Source organism: Siphateles boraxobius, unplaced genomic scaffold, assembly GCF_051911475.1.
Source record: "Siphateles boraxobius isolate OS27281-9 unplaced genomic scaffold, OSU_SipBor_1 97, whole genome shotgun sequence".
Lineage (NCBI taxonomy): Eukaryota > Metazoa > Chordata > Actinopteri > Cypriniformes > Leuciscidae > Siphateles > Siphateles boraxobius.
This window is the reverse complement of record NW_027509227.1, coordinates 2,265,683-2,281,503: the sequence shown is the minus strand read 5'-3', so window position 1 is coordinate 2,281,503 and position 15,821 is coordinate 2,265,683. Positions and strand designations below refer to the sequence as shown.

General features: G+C 41.4%; 1 protein-coding gene across 4 annotated transcripts in view; it reads left to right on the top strand.

Annotated features, from left to right (window-relative positions):
- dnajc13 (DnaJ heat shock protein family (Hsp40) member C13) overlaps positions 1-15,821 on the top strand; it is a 143,603-nt gene that overhangs the window by 96,917 nt on the left and 30,865 nt on the right. For all 4 annotated transcript variants that reach the window (XM_077225019.1, XM_077225018.1, XM_077225017.1 and 1 more), the window contains 8 exons: positions 203-404; positions 514-629; positions 1,092-1,170; positions 1,255-1,390; positions 2,656-2,840; positions 11,575-11,649; positions 11,735-11,854; positions 14,732-15,118. In XM_077225019.1, coding sequence (XP_077081134.1) covers positions 203-404; positions 514-629; positions 1,092-1,170; positions 1,255-1,390; positions 2,656-2,840; positions 11,575-11,649; positions 11,735-11,854; positions 14,732-15,118 — 1,300 coding nt within the window. The remainder of the gene's footprint in view (positions 1-202; positions 405-513; positions 630-1,091; positions 1,171-1,254; positions 1,391-2,655; positions 2,841-11,574; positions 11,650-11,734; positions 11,855-14,731; positions 15,119-15,821) is intronic.

Below are 15,821 nucleotides of genomic sequence, written 5' to 3'. Positions count from 1 at the left end.
AACTATCTGTGCAATCATTCTTAAAGGGACAGCAGCCTCATAAACTTATAATTTCAACTTCAATCAATCAACTTCATAAATTTTTTGATGCAAGTACATAGTAGTTAATGAGAGGAACTTAGTAAATCTGCACATTGACATGGTCCATCATCCTCTACTGGTCGTTTACGGACTCTGTGTGTGTGTGTGTGTGTGTGTGTAGGCGTCTGATGATCGAGAAGATCGCGGCTCACCTGGCAGATTTCTCCCCCCGCCTGCAGAGCAACACGCGAGCGCTGTACCAGTACTGCCCGATCCCAGTGGTCAGCTTCCCTCAGCTCGACTACGAGCTCTTCTGCAACATCTACTACCTGAGACACCTGTGCGACGCCACACGCTTCCCCAACTGGCCCATCCGAGACCCCGTACGCTCTCCACTGCCCTCGCCTGTGTCACGCAGTGTGTGTGTGTGATTGTGTGTCTGTGTGATTGTGTGTCTGTATCATGAGTGTGTGTGATTATCGCCCCCTACAGGTGAAGCTGCTGAAGGACACGCTGGACGCCTGGAAGAGAGAGGTGGAGAAGAAGCCTCCCTCCATGTCTGTGGACGACGCCTACGAAGTGCTCAACCTCCCCATCGGACAGGGGCAGTGAGTCACTTAAGTCTTTTATTATTATTTTACTTTTCACTTCTGCAGTATATTTTATTTCTAGCACCAAAACCAGTCAGTTTCCCACTTTGACCTGTAAATGAAAAGGAAGTTGTGCTGGTCTTTTCTCCTCTATTGTGTCGTATATCGAGTGAAACTCTTCAGGAACAAGAACACATGTGGGCGGGGCTTGATTTTCTCTGTGAGGAACTGATTGGATGGTTGTGGTTTGCTATTGGCTGATCTCATGTGAGTGACAGGTTATAGCCCTGCCCTCTTCATCAGAGAAGAGAAGAGGAACTTATTTTCATTCAACATTATTAAAACTATAATGATGTGCACCCATAAATCATTTACAATAAAATATGATAATATTATGTATATGACATTATAACGTCTGACAATAGTGCTTTTGTTTATTATCTTTGTGATTTGATATGAGTTTGTGTGCTTTTTTTTAAGGCATGACGAGAGTAAAATAAGGAAAGCTTACTTCAGATTGGCTCAAAAATACCATCCAGACAAAAACCCAGAGGGCAGGGTGAGTATTCATCACTGTCTGATTATCACTGAACAAAGCCACGTGAGAGTCTATAACCAGACTGTACAATGTGTGTGTGTTCAGGACATGTTTGAGAAGGTGAACAAAGCCTACGAGTTCTTGTGCAGTAAATCAGCCCGGATCGTGGACGGCCCCGACCCAGAAAACATCATCCTGATCCTGAAGGCCCAGACTATCCTGTTCAACAGACACAAACAGGGTCAGAACCGCTAACTCCACGCTAACTCCACGCTAACTCCACGCTAAAGGCCCTGATACACTTCTGTTTCCTTCTACGCTTCTTTGCTTACATTCTTTTGTTCAAAAATAAGTTTGGTAAACCCCTTTCACTGATAAACTGTTAGCGAACATCCCGATGCTGCTTTTAGATGAATATGTGCTGCAATTTCCTCTCAATAACTGAACAAACACAACAAATCTGAGAGAACAGCGATTCAGAAAGCATCGGATCACGGAGTTGTGGATGTTTGATCAGATCTGAGATTCAGATCATCAGTCATGTTTATTTATACAGCTTTAATTTGATTAATGTGATTTAATGTTATTTATACAGGACTTTACAAAAATAGATGCTTAAAACAACAGCTTTACAGAATAAAACATGAAAAACCACACTGACCAATGGGAGCTCAGAGGCTATATCAGCCTGTAGTTGGAAGTGACGTCACACCAGTTCGTTCTTCTACATTTACATTTATTCATTTACCTGACGCTTTTATCCAAAGCAACTTACAATTGCTATATTTCAGAGGTGTCTTGCTCAGGGACACATTGGTGTCTCGTAGTGGATTCGAACCCGGGTCTCTCACACCAAAGGCATGTGTCTTATCCACTGCGCCATTACCACCCTTCTACAGGTCCTTCTCAAAAAAATAGCATATTGTGATAAAGTTCATTTAAAAGTTGAAAAATTAAACTTTCATATATTTTAGATTCATTGCACACCAACTGAAATATTTCAGGTCTTTTATTTTTTTAATACTGATGATTTTGGCATACAGCTCATGAAAACCCAAAATTCCTATCTAAAAAGAATTAGCATATTTCATCCAACCAATAAAAGAAGTGTTTTTTTAATACAAAAAAAGTCAGCCTTCAAATAATTATGTTCAGTTATGCCCTCAATACTTGGTTTGGAGTCCTTTTCATGATATGCAAATTTTTTGAGATAGGAATTTTGGGTTTTCATGAGCTGTATGCCAAAATCATCAGTATTAAAACAATAAAAGACCTGAAATATTTCAGTTGCTGTGCAATGAATCTAAAATATATGAAAGTTTAATTTTTATCATTACATTATGGAAAATAATGAACTTTATCACAATATTCTAATTTTTTTAGAAGGACCTGTATGTCTCGAAGTATATCGGGGCCTTAAAGCAGAATCAGATCACATCTCTAGTTCAGATTCCTGATGTTCACACAATAAACGAGTGATTTAGATTGAACTCTCTCTCCTCTCAGAATTGGAGCCATATAAATATGCCGGCTACCCCATGCTAATTAAGACCATCACCATGGAGACGGGTGATGAGCAGCTGTTCTCCAAAACCGCTCCACTGTTGCCGGCAGCCGCTGAACTGGCCTTTCATACGGTGAACTGTTCAGCCCTCAACGCCGAGGAGCTGCGGCGGGAGAACGGCATCGAGGTGAGAGAGCGCTGAAGCAGAGCGAAAGCGCAGTGAAGTAGAGCGAAAGCGCAGTGAAGCAGAGCGAAAGCGCAGTGAAGCAGAGTTAAAGGGCATTGAAGGAGTTAAAGGGCATTGAAGGAGTTAAAGGGCATTGAAGGAGTTAAAGCGCAGTGAAGCAGAGTTAAAGCGCAGTGAAGCACAGTTAAAGCGCAGTGAAGCAGAGTTAAAGCGCAGTGAAGCAGAGTTAAAGCGCAGTGAAGCAGAGTTAAAGCGCAGTGAAGCAGAGTTAAAGCGCAGTGAAGCAGAGTTAAAGGGCAGTGAAGCACAGTTTAAGCACAGTTAAAGCGCAGTGAAGCGCGGTTAAAGCGCAATGAAGCAGAGTTAAAGGGCAGTGAAGGAGTTAAAGCGCAGTGAAGCAGAGTTAAAGGGCAGTGAAGCAGAGTTAAAGGGCAGTGAAGCACAGTTAAAGCGCAGTGAAGCAGAGTTAAAGGGCAGTGAAGGAGTTAAAGCGCAGTGAAGCAGAGTTAAAGCGCAGTGAAGCAGAGTTAAAGGGCAGTGAAGCACAGTTAAAGCGCAGTGAAGCAGATTTAAAGGGCAGTGAAGGAGTTAAAGCGCAGTGAAGCAGAGTTAAAGCGCAGTGAAGCAGAGTTAAAGGGCAGTGAAGCAGAGTTAAAGCGCAGTGAAGCACGGTTAAAGCGCAGTGAAGCAGAGTTAAAGCGCAGTGAAGCAGAGTTAAAGCGCAGTGAAGCACAGTTAAAGGGTAGTGAAGCACAGTTAAAGGGTAGTGAAGCACAGTTAAAGGGCAGTGAAGCACAGTTAAAGGGCAGTGAAGCACAGTTAAAGGGCAGTGAAGCACAGTTAAAGGGCAGTGAAGCACAGTTAAAGGGCAGTGAAGCAGAGTTAAAGGGTAGTGAAGCAGAGTTAAAGGGCAGTGAAGCAGAGTTAAAGGGCAGTGAAGCAGAGTTAAAGGGCAGTGAAGCAGAGTTAAAGGGCAGTGAAGCAGAGTTAAAGCGCAGTGAAGCACGGTTAAAGCGCAGTGAAGCAGAGTTAAAGGGCAGTGAAGCAGAGTTAAAGCGCAGTGAAGCAGAGTTAAAGGGCAGTGAAGCAGAGTTAAAGGGCAGTGAAGCAGAGTTAAAGCGCAGTGAAGCACGGTTAAAGCGCAGTGAAGCAGAGTTAAAGCGCAGTGAAGCAGAGTTAAAGCGCAGTGAAGCACAGTTAAAGGGTAGTGAAGCACAGTTAAAGGGCAGTGAAGCACAGTTAAAGCACAGTTAAGCACAGTTAAAGGGTAGTGAAGCACAGTTAAAGGGCAGTGAAGCAGAGTTAAAGGGCAGTGAAGCAGAGTTAAAGGGCAGTGAAGCAGAGTTAAAGCGCAGTGAAGCACAGTTAAAGGGTAGTGAAGCACAGTTAAAGGGTAGTGAAGCACAGTTAAAGGGCAGTGAAGCACAGTTAAAGCACAGTTAAGCACAGTTAAAGGGTAGTGAAGCAGAGTTAAAGCGCAGTGAAGCAGAGTTAAAGCGCAGTGAAGCAGAGTTAAAGGGCAGTGAAGCAGAGTTAAAGGGCAGTGAAGCAGAGTTAAAGGGCAGTGAAGCACAGTTAAAGCGCAGTGAAGCAGAGTTAAAGGGCAGTGAAGGAGTTAAAGCGCAGTGAAGCAGAGTTAAAGCGCAGTGAAGCAGAGTTAAAGGGCAGTGAAGCACAGTTAAAGCGCAGTGAAGCAGAGTTAAAGGGCAGTGAAGGAGTTAAAGCGCAGTGAAGCAGAGTTAAAGCGCAGTGAAGCAGAGTTAAAGGGCAGTGAAGCAGAGTTAAAGCGCAGTGAAGCACGGTTAAAGCGCAGTGAAGCAGAGTTAAAGCGCAGTGAAGCAGAGTTAAAGCGCAGTGAAGCACAGTTAAAGGGTAGTGAAGCACAGTTAAAGGGTAGTGAAGCACAGTTAAAGGGCAGTGAAGCACAGTTAAAGGGCAGTGAAGCACAGTTAAAGGGCAGTGAAGCACAGTTAAAGGGCAGTGAAGCACAGTTAAAGGGCAGTGAAGCAGAGTTAAAGGGTAGTGAAGCACAGTTAAAGGGCAGTGAAGCAGAGTTAAAGGGCAGTGAAGCAGAGTTAAAGGGCAGTGAAGCAGAGTTAAAGGGCAGTGAAGCAGAGTTAAAGGGCAGTGAAGCAGAGTTAAAGCGCAGTGAAGCACGGTTAAAGCGCAGTGAAGCAGAGTTAAAGGGCAGTGAAGCAGAGTTAAAGCGCAGTGAAGCAGAGTTAAAGGGCAGTGAAGCAGAGTTAAAGCGCAGTGAAGCACGGTTAAAGCGCAGTGAAGCAGAGTTAAAGCGCAGTGAAGCAGAGTTAAAGCGCAGTGAAGCACAGTTAAAGGGTAGTGAAGCACAGTTAAAGGGCAGTGAAGCACAGTTAAAGCACAGTTAAGCACAGTTAAAGGGTAGTGAAGCACAGTTAAAGGGCAGTGAAGCAGAGTTAAAGGGCAGTGAAGCAGAGTTAAAGGGCAGTGAAGCAGAGTTAAAGCGCAGTGAAGCACAGTTAAAGGGTAGTGAAGCACAGTTAAAGGGTAGTGAAGCACAGTTAAAGGGCAGTGAAGCACAGTTAAAGCACAGTTAAGCACAGTTAAAGGGTAGTGAAGCAGAGTTAAAGCGCAGTGAAGCAGAGTTAAAGCGCAGTGAAGCAGAGTTAAAGGGCAGTGAAGCAGAGTTAAAGGGCAGTGAAGCAGAGTTAAAGGGCAGTGAAGCAGAGTTAAAGGGCAGTGAAGCAGAGTTAAAGCGCAGTGAAGCACAGTTAAAGGGCAGTGAAGCACAGTTAAAGGGTAGTGAAGCACAGTTAAAGGGCAGTGAAGCACAGTTAAAGCGCAGTGAAGCAGAGTTAAAGCGCAGTGAAGCAGAGTTAAAGCGCAGTGAAGCACAGTTAAAGGGTAGTGAAGCAGAGTTAAAGGGCAGTGAAGCACAGTTAAAGCGCAGTGAAGCAGAGTTAAAGCGCAGTGAAGCAGAGTTAAAGCGCAGTGAAGCACAGTTAAAGGGTAGTGAAGCACAGTTAAAGGGTAGTGAAGCACAGTTAAAGGGCAGTGAAGCACAGTTAAAGCGCAGTGAAGCAGAGTTAAAGCGCAGTGAAGCAGAGTTAAAGCGCAGTGAAGCACAGTTAAAGGGCAGTGAAGCAGAGTTAAAGCGCAGTGAAGCAGAGTTAAAGGGTAGTGAAGCACAGTTAAAGGGTAGTGAAGCACAGTTAAAGGGTAGTGCAGCACAGTTAAAGGGCAGTGAAGCACAGTTAAAGCACAGTTAAGCACAGTTAAAGGGTAGTGAAGCAAGAGGGGGCCCTCATTCTGTGATGATCATACACCCTCTACCTTCGAACATGTTTCTGAAATAATACCAGATGTCTAATCCTGATTGTGTTGATAGCTCCTTTGAAGTTGAGGATGATCACTGTATAAATGCATCAAACTTAGAAACAATGAATAACTTATCTGAACATATTGATTATAAATTACTAACATTCATGGATTCAATTGACCCAGATAACAATATTCTTTTAAATACAAAAACTGACTGTTTATATTACACTGACAGCGCATATGATAAAACATTTATTCTAGATAAAAGCATTTCTCTGATTCATTTTAACAGTAGGAGCTTACAATCCAACTTTGAAGCCATTCAAGACTACTTGAACCAGTTTAAGTCTCAGTTTAATATTATAGCTATTTCAGAAACATGGTTGAATGATGAAAAAATAAATGAGTTTGATATAAATGGGTACGAAATGTTTTACACAAACCGGATTAATAAGAGAGGAGGAGGTGTGGCTCTCTATATAGATAAAAATATACATTGTAGTATTGTGGACAATATGTGTTTAGTGGTGGATGATCTATTTGAATGTGTGACTGTAGAATTGGTACTTCCAAAGAATAGAAATATTATTGTAAGCTGCATTTATAGGAGGCCGGGATCAGATTTGACAATATTCAGGGAATGGATTGAAAAAATATTTACTACTAATAATAAAAAACATATTATATGTGGGGATTTTAATATTAATTTGTTAAACACCCATATACACAAAAGTACAGATGAGTTTCTTGATACCATGTTTTCGTTGGGCTTGTACCCACTGATCACCAGACCCACCAGAATAACATCACATAGTGCCACACTGATAGATAACATATTTTGTAATATTTTGGACAATAATATAACAGGTGGTTTGTTAGTGAATGATGTTAGTGATCACTTACCAGTGTTCATGGTATATGATCTTAACTGTACATTATCTAAAACTGTACAAAGTGAATATTACCGTAGAGTCATAACTGACCAATTAATTACAGCACTGAAAAACGAGTTGGCAAGCCAAAACTGGGAATCCATTTATCAATTGTCCGATGTAAATGCAGCATTCAATACTTTTCTTGATATTTTTATTACACTTTATAATAAACACTGTCCCATCAAAAAATGTACAATAAGAAAACATATAAAAACACCCTGGATAACAAAAGGGCTTGCGAACTCGTGTAAAAAGAAAAATTTTCTATATAGGCAATTTTTTAGGTATAGAACTAGTGAAACTGAACAGAAGTATAAAACATATAAAAATAAATTAACTAGCATATTGAGAGCAAGTAGGAGAGAATATTATACTAATTTATTGATCAATAAGAAATATGATATTAAAGCAATTTGGAAAGTGTTGAACACCGTTATTGGCCGTGGTTCCAGCAGCTCATGTTATCCGGAGTATTTTGTGGAAAATGACACAATCATACGAGACAAAACAATGATCGCGGATAGATTTAATTATTTTTTTGTCAATGTTGGACCTGATCTGGCGCATAAAATTCCATTCACTAATGAACAGATTAAGGGACTAATTGATATAAATTCTAATACCATGTTCCTCACTCCAACCGATGAGAGGGAGGTTATGAAAGTAATCAGGGACTGCAAGAATAAAATATCCCAAGACATATATAATATCGATATGAGAATTGTTCGTAATGTTGCAGAAGAAATTATAAATCCATTCACATATATCTGTAACTTATCCTTTCAATTTGGTCATTTTCCATCGCAAATGAAAACTGCTAAAGTCATACCAATTTTAAAGTTGGGGGATAAACATTACTTTAATAACTATCGGCCTGTTTCCCTCCTGCCACAGTTTTCCAAAATTTTAGAAAAATTATTTGACAAAAGACTTCGAAGCTTCATTGATAAACACCAATTACTATCCGATTGTCAATATGGGTTTAGGGAAAATAGAAGTACTTCACATGCATTAATTGACTTATTGGAAGAAATTACAGATGGTATTGAAAGAAATAAATTTGTTTTGGGGATCTTTATAGATCTCCAAAAGGCATTTGATACCATTGATCACCAGATTTTAATAAAAAAGATGGAGGACTATGGCATAAGGGGAATAGCAAAAAAATGGTTAGAGAGCTATCTAGGCGAGAGGAGACAGATTGTTGAGATTGATCAATATAAATCAGGGTTTCTGGATATAACGTGTGGAGTGCCGCAGGGGTCAATACTGGGACCTACACTATTTCTAATGTATATTAATGAATTATGTAAAATAACAACGAAAATGAAATTTATCCTTTTTGCTGATGATACCAATATTATTTGTGCTGATGACAATTTGGAGCAACTTTTGGCCTCGGTAACTGTGGAATTGGTAAAGTTAAAAACCTGGTTTAATATTAATAAGCTGTCTTTGAATTTGAAAAAGACAAAAATTATGCTGTTTAGTAATCGTAAATGTAATATACCTGTTAAAATTGTTATTGACGATATACTAATAGAAAAGGTACAACAAAATACATTTTTGGGCGTTATAATAGATGAGAAGATCTCTTGGAAACCCCATATCAGCTACCTGAGGACAAAAGTGGCTAAATGTGTTGGAATGATGAAAAGATCATGTCATTTACTGAACACTAAAGCTCGACTTCTACTGTACCATTCATTTATTATGCCTTATTTATATTATTGTGTTGAAATTTGGGGGAACTGTTACAAAACTCACTTACAGCCCTTGATCACTCTGCAGAAAAAGGCCATTAGGATTGTCTCTGGTGTTCATTATAGACATCATTCCAATCCATTGTTTGTAGAGCTGGAAGAGCTTAAATTGCAGGACGTGGTGAATCTTAAAACTGTTCAAATTATGTTTAGGGCATCTCAAAATTCTTTGCCTCCCAATGTTCAAAATTTATTTTGTGATAGAGATGCTCATCATAGTTACACATTAAGAGGCAATAAAAATAAACATTTGCCCAAGTTTAGAACCACTCTAAAATCTATGTGTATTTCAGTGCGAGGAGTGAAGCTCTGGAATGATTTGGTGGATGAATTAAAAACCTGTCCTAATATAATTCATTTTAAATATTTGTTTAAAAACAATGTTATAAGGAAATATGTAGAGGACAGAGAATGATGCCTTCAGTATGAAGCTAGTGGTGAGAGGGTGTAGAGGCAGAGAGTCTTTGGGCCAGTGTCTTTTGTAAGGGTGTGTGGTGTGTCTGCGTTGTTTTGTTTTGTTTGTCTTATACCAATTGTATAGTAACAATTATTATTCTGTATGTACTGTACAGGAATACTTTTGCTCTTGAATTATTTTGTTTGTATATTGTTTTTGTATGGCATTTTGTGTTGAATGTGAGGGGGTTTGGAATCATATAAGCATTTGCTTCATCCACCTCCTTTTCAAACCATGCACTTGTATAATTTGTCTGTTATGTAGCCTGTTATGTTGATTTGTGAGAAAACTTGAATGCAGGTTTGAAATAAACATTTGAACTTGAACTTGAACAGTTAAAGGGCAGTGAAGCAGAGTTAAAGGGCAGTGAAGCAGAGTTAAAGCGCAGTGAAGCACGGTTAAAGCGCAGTGAAGCAGAGTTAAAGCGCAGTGAAGCAGAGTTAAAGCGCAGTGAAGCACAGTTAAAGGGTAGTGAAGCACAGTTAAAGGGTAGTGAAGCACAGTTAAAGGGCAGTGAAGCACAGTTAAAGCGCAGTGAAGCAGAGTTAAAGCGCAGTGAAGCAGAGTTAAAGCGCAGTGAAGCAGAGTTAAAGCGCAGTGAAGCAGAGTTAAAGCGCAGTGAAGCAGAGTTAAAGGGTAGTGAAGCAGAGTTAAAGGGCAGTGAAGCACAGTTAAAGCGCAGTGAAGCAGAGTTAAAGCGCAGTGAAGCAGAGTTAAAGCGCAGTGAAGCACAGTTAAAGGGTAGTGAAGCACAGTTAAAGGGTAGTGAAGCACAGTTAAAGGGCAGTGAAGCACAGTTAAAGCGCAGTGAAGCAGAGTTAAAGCGCAGTGAAGCAGAGTTAAAGCGCAGTGAAGCACAGTTAAAGGGCAGTGAAGCAGAGTTAAAGCGCAGTGAAGCACAGTTAAAGCGCAGTGAAGCACAGTTAAAGGGTAGTGAAGCACAGTTAAAGGGTAGTGAAGCACAGTTAAAGGGCAGTGAAGCACAGTTAAAGCACAGTTAAGCACAGTTAAAGGGTAGTGAAGCACAGTTAAAGGGCAGTGAAGCAGAGTTAAAGGGCAGTGAAGCAGAGTTAAAGCGCAGTGAAGCACGGTTAAAGCGCAGTGAAGCAGAGTTAAAGCGCAGTGAAGCAGAGTTAAAGCGCAGTGAAGCACAGTTAAAGGGTAGTGAAGCACAGTTAAAGGGCAGTGAAGCACAGTTAAAGCACAGTTAAGCACAGTTAAAGGGCAGTGAAGCACAGTTAAAGGGTAGTGAAGCACAGTTAAAGGGCAGTGAAGCACAGTTAAAGCACAGTTAAGCACAGTTAAAGGGTAGTGAAGCACAGTTAAAGGGCAGTGAAGCAGAGTTAAAGGGCAGTGAAGCAGAGTTAAAGCGCAGTGAAGCACGGTTAAAGCGCAGTGAAGCAGAGTTAAAGCGCAGTGAAGCAGAGTTAAAGCGCAGTGAAGCACAGTTAAAGCACAGTTAAGCACAGTTAAAGGGTAGTGAAGCACAGTTAAAGGGCAGTGAAGCAGAGTTAAAGCGCAGTGAAGCAGAGTTAAAGCGCAGTGAAGCACAGTTAAAGGGTAGTGAAGCACAGTTAAAGGGCAGTGAAGCAGAGTTAAAGCACAGTTAAGCACAGTTAAAGGGTAGTGAAGCACAGTTAAAGGGTAGTGAAGCACAGTTAAAGGGCAGTGAAGCACAGTTAAAGCACAGTTAAGCACAGTTAAAGGGTAGTGAAGCACAGTTAAAGGGCAGTGAAGCAGAGTTAAAGGGCAGTGAAGCAGAGTTAAAGCGCAGTGAAGCACGGTTAAAGCGCAGTGAAGCAGAGTTAAAGCGCAGTGAAGCAGAGTTAAAGCGCAGTGAAGCACAGTTAAAGGGTAGTGAAGCACAGTTAAAGGGCAGTGAAGCAGAGTTAAAGCACAGTTAAGCACAGTTAAAGCACAGTTAAGCACAGTTAAAGGGTAGTGAAGCACAGTTAAAGCGCAGTGAAGCACAGTTAAAGGGTAGTGAAGCACAGTTAAAGGGCAGTGAAGCACAGTTAAAGCACAGTTAAGCACAGTTAAAGGGCAGTGAAGCAGAGTTAAAGGGCAGGGAAGCAGAGTTAAAGCGCAGTTAAGCACAGTTAAAGGGTAGCGAAGCACAATTAAAGCACAGTTAAAGCACAGTTAAGCACAGTTAAAGGGTATTGAAGCACAGTTAAAGCACAGTTAAGCACAGTTAAAGAGCAGTTAAGCACAGTTACCGGCTGTGTGCCTGAGATCGGATGCTAACGTTGTGTGTTTGTCTAACGTGTGTATGTTTGCAGATGCTGATGGAGGCTCTGTGTCGCTGTGTGGCTGTGCTCACAGCATCCAGCAAACCTGAGGACATGGCAGTACAGGTGCGTCCACAACCACTGCCAACTATAACTGAGCACATGAAGAGCGAGCTCACAGCGTGTGTGTGTGTCTGTGTGTGTTCTTCAGGTGTGCGGGCACATCTGTCGGTGCTATAGCGTCGCTGCTCAGTTCGAGGAGTGCAGGGAGAAAATTGTTGAGCTTCCCAACATTATTAGAGATGTCTGTCACATTCTCTATTACGGCAAGGTAAGAAAACCCATGGCTTTATTGTACAAACATGAATCCTGTACGGTAGAGATGCGAAGTTGACGGGTACAGCCGTGAACTCAACGGATAAACCGCGGATCTGGCGGATAACATGACGAAATATAATATTAAACCAATCAAATGAAAAAAATATATATACATTGTTAAATATGTGACCGATCAAGGAAACTAGAGACACAAGTCGGTTCTGGGGCATTTTGAGTTAGATTCTGAAAGTGTAGTCTCCAAGCTTTCCAACGATGTGTAACACATGGAAATCTGATAATATTTGGAGAAGTTGTGGCCATTTGAAGGTAGGCACTCAAAAAAGCTAAAAGGTTAGATAACGGCCTCTAAAGATTGTGCAGTTCTCACCTCTCTCTGCTGCTAGGAGTGACAATAGGCCTCATTTACATCTCATTTAGATAAGCCTAAAGGGAGCTTTACAGAGGGTATTGTAAAGCTCCCCCCTGTGCTTTACAGCTTTTTTTTCTTTCCTGAGCTAGCTAATAACAAAAGGTAGGTATGGGAAGGTCTAAACATGGACTAAACATAACGTGTACGTGTTCTTAGAATGAACACAAAACGACAAACTTTGATGTTTATGGAAACTCACCCCCAGGACCAGCGAATGCTCTTCTGCCGCTCTAGGCGAAAAACAATTGTGCTGCCCCTCTATTTGCAACGTATACCAGCAACAACACACAAAGACCGATATGCAAAGGTCTTAACTGCATCCTCTATTTCGATTCTCTGTGCCAGTTCATGTTCTGTGGAGATTGTTGCCAGTCCATTAAGTCTGTTCCCTGTTCACATGTGACACATATACGTCACATATGAAACAGCCAGCCACCGCTGTCCGCGAGTCGCCGTATTCAAGCACCGAGGGCACGCGCCGCAACCATACCTCCAGTTCATTTTCCCGAGCCCACGAAGTGCGGCGATCGGAAACCGGAGGCCATTCTGCCCCTAGCTGTACATGTAAAAGCATGGGAAGCGATTCCAGGGATATCAGAATGCAAAGGGGCCATAGAACCGGTACCTCCTCTGAGCGAGTCAGGCTTTTACAGCCGGTGCTATGGCCCCTTTGCACTACAGTTTCGCTATTTCAGTGCGGCTTGTCGAAGAAGTACTTCAAAGCATTTTCGGTGTAACTGCCACGGTTCAGCTCGTCTGCGACAATCTTTGCGGCGTCCATCTTCTTTGAATTTTGATATCAGATAGAGCCGGCAAGAGCGCAGCATAATAAGAAGCCATGCGGTTCACTTGGAGGCGGGGGCAAAAGCCGGCTTATCCAGTATGGATATACACACAGACAATGACACGCCACGCCCCTACTGCATGCTAGAATCTCCGAAAACAAGCCGATTTCAACCTCAAAATGTAAGCTTTTAAATATACCAATACTGTTATCTCAAACATGGAGAGGCTTCTTCATGATCTGAACTAACAGATTCTGCAAAAAATTGAAATTCACCAATTTGAAAAAAAACGCTTCTTTCTCATTTTGCTCGAAAGTTGTGCTGCCGACTTGTGTCTCTAGTTTCCGTGATCGGTCACATATTGTTATCTACATTCGAAAAGTACATCCGTGTCCTTTCTAAAACAGGCAAGAGCTTTCTAGCCTCGCGGTTTGCGTCAGCAGCACCTTGCATCACCCATAGACCTTAAAACAATCAGCGGATGGCGGGCGGGTTCGGCTTTGAAAATTGGTCAAAAAACTTTGGTGCGGATGGATGGCGGACGGGTGATGAGTTTTATGATGCGGTTGCGGATAAAATAATAGCCCATTCACGCATCTCTACTGTACAGTGTCATAGACCATAAAACAGAGAATATGGAAATAGAATTATAGAATAGGTATAAACCTTTACAGATGCTAGTCCTCAAAGGGCCCTATCATGCTATTTTAAAGGCTCTTTACTTTGTTTTGTAGTTGCCCTCAACAGGTTTACATGCATCTGAGGTAAAACAAAAAAAAACTTTAATTTTCTCATAATACACATTGAACATCCCTTAATTTCTCAGAGTCTGAAACGGTTTGTTCGAAGATTCAGTCTCTCTAAACCCCGCCTCTCTAAAAGATCTCCTCTGCTGTGATTGGTCAGAAACCAAAAGCTCATTATCATATCTGAATCTCAGCTCTTGATCACAGTGATACAAACAGTAACGATGGCGTGGGTTTTACCATCTCAATCTCATCAAAGTGGATTTGCTTTCAGCAGAAAACAGCGTCTTCTCGACACGAATATAAATATAATGAAATCACAACAAAATCATTGTCACAAGTTACATGTACCTACTGTAGTAAAAACAGCAAATTATACATAATTATTAGCAACTAAACCAACCCTACAGTACGTACATGCTGTTCATTAATGTTACTCAGATTTGTGTAATTACAGTGCAACAAGGGTTACACTTTATTTTAAGCTGTCATTGTTACAGTGTAATTATACATTTAAGTACTGAGTAACTGCATGTACTTACTATAGGGTAGGATTATGGTTTGGTTGTGGGTTAGTTGCATGTAATCATGCATCATTTACTCTTACTTCTATGGTAAGTACATGAAACATATGTAACAAGAACACTGTAAAATAACAGGGCCTTTTAGACCCTCTTTCTGATCTTGCGTAATTATTTTAAATGAATGTGTTACACTTATGAAAGTCTAATACCGTGTCTACACCAAATGCGACAATGTGAATGTTGCAAATTGGTTTGCTCTCCGTGTCAGAAGTAGAACGAGCGCTTGATGAACGTCAGAAACACAGAAATCAGTTTAGTGTCGACAGCAGCACTGATTATAATGGCTTCTGTAATGGCTCTATAATAATAATATGATATTTAATAAACGTGTCTGCTCTGTCTCAGGGTCTGCCCCGTCTGGCGACGGTGGCGGTTCAGTGTGTGAGCTCGTTCGCCGTGGACTTCTTCCTGCAGACGCACCTGTACCAGGCCGGTGTCCTCTGGCACCTGCTAGCGAACCTGTTCTGCTACGACTTCACGCTGGAGGAGAGCGGCGTCCAGGCCAGCCAGGAGAGCAACCAGCAGGAGGTGTCGAACCGGCTGGCCAAGCTGAGCCTGCTGGCCCTGGGCCGTCTGGCGGGGTACAGCTCCGCTCAAGAACCAGAGGACGGGCCTGTCGGAGAACCCAACGGAGCCGCTCACCCGCCGGAGAACCCTGCCATCCGCAAGAGCCTGGCCGCCATGCTCACGCCGTACATCTCTCGCAAACTGGGCGGCAGCTCACCGGCCGAGGTGACCAACGCTCTAGAGGCTTTATATGAAGACACAAACTTCATTTTGACAGCAAATTTTGATCTAGTTTTAGTCATAGTCTTTTAAATAAAATGCCATTTAGTTTTAGTAATATTTTAGACATCTGAATTGTTTTAAGTTTTAGTCTACTTTTAGTCCACGAAATACATTAGCATTAACTAAATCTACTGTAGATTAAGTTGACTAAAATCTTAATGAATTTTGTTTGCTTAAATTTAGAATTTTGTTTGAGATTAATTTAGAATTTCTATTTTAGAAAACATTTATTTCCCTGTTGATATGAATTATGATAAAGTTTGAACATGCAATACAGACACAGATTTAACTGGTGTTTAACTGCTTTGACGAAAACAAAATCTTAAAATTGTGCGCACAGAAAACCGTACTGAATACAGCTCTCTTTTGTGTCGTCACTCTTATTCAGATCTATCCATGTCTGCTCTTCTCTTTCTCCCAGACGTTTACATTGTTGAAGGTTTTATGAGACGTGCATCGAGCGCATGCTAGCTCAGGTCCCGCAAGTCATCACTCTGACTGGATCTTTGCCCAAATCAAATCTTTTATTCGTTGACGAAAATGTCAATAGATTTTCGTCAAAGTTTTTGTCATTCAAATCTGTTTTTTATTTGGTTATCGTCTCTGAAAAAATGTTTTTAACGAAAATAATGACAAATTATTCGTC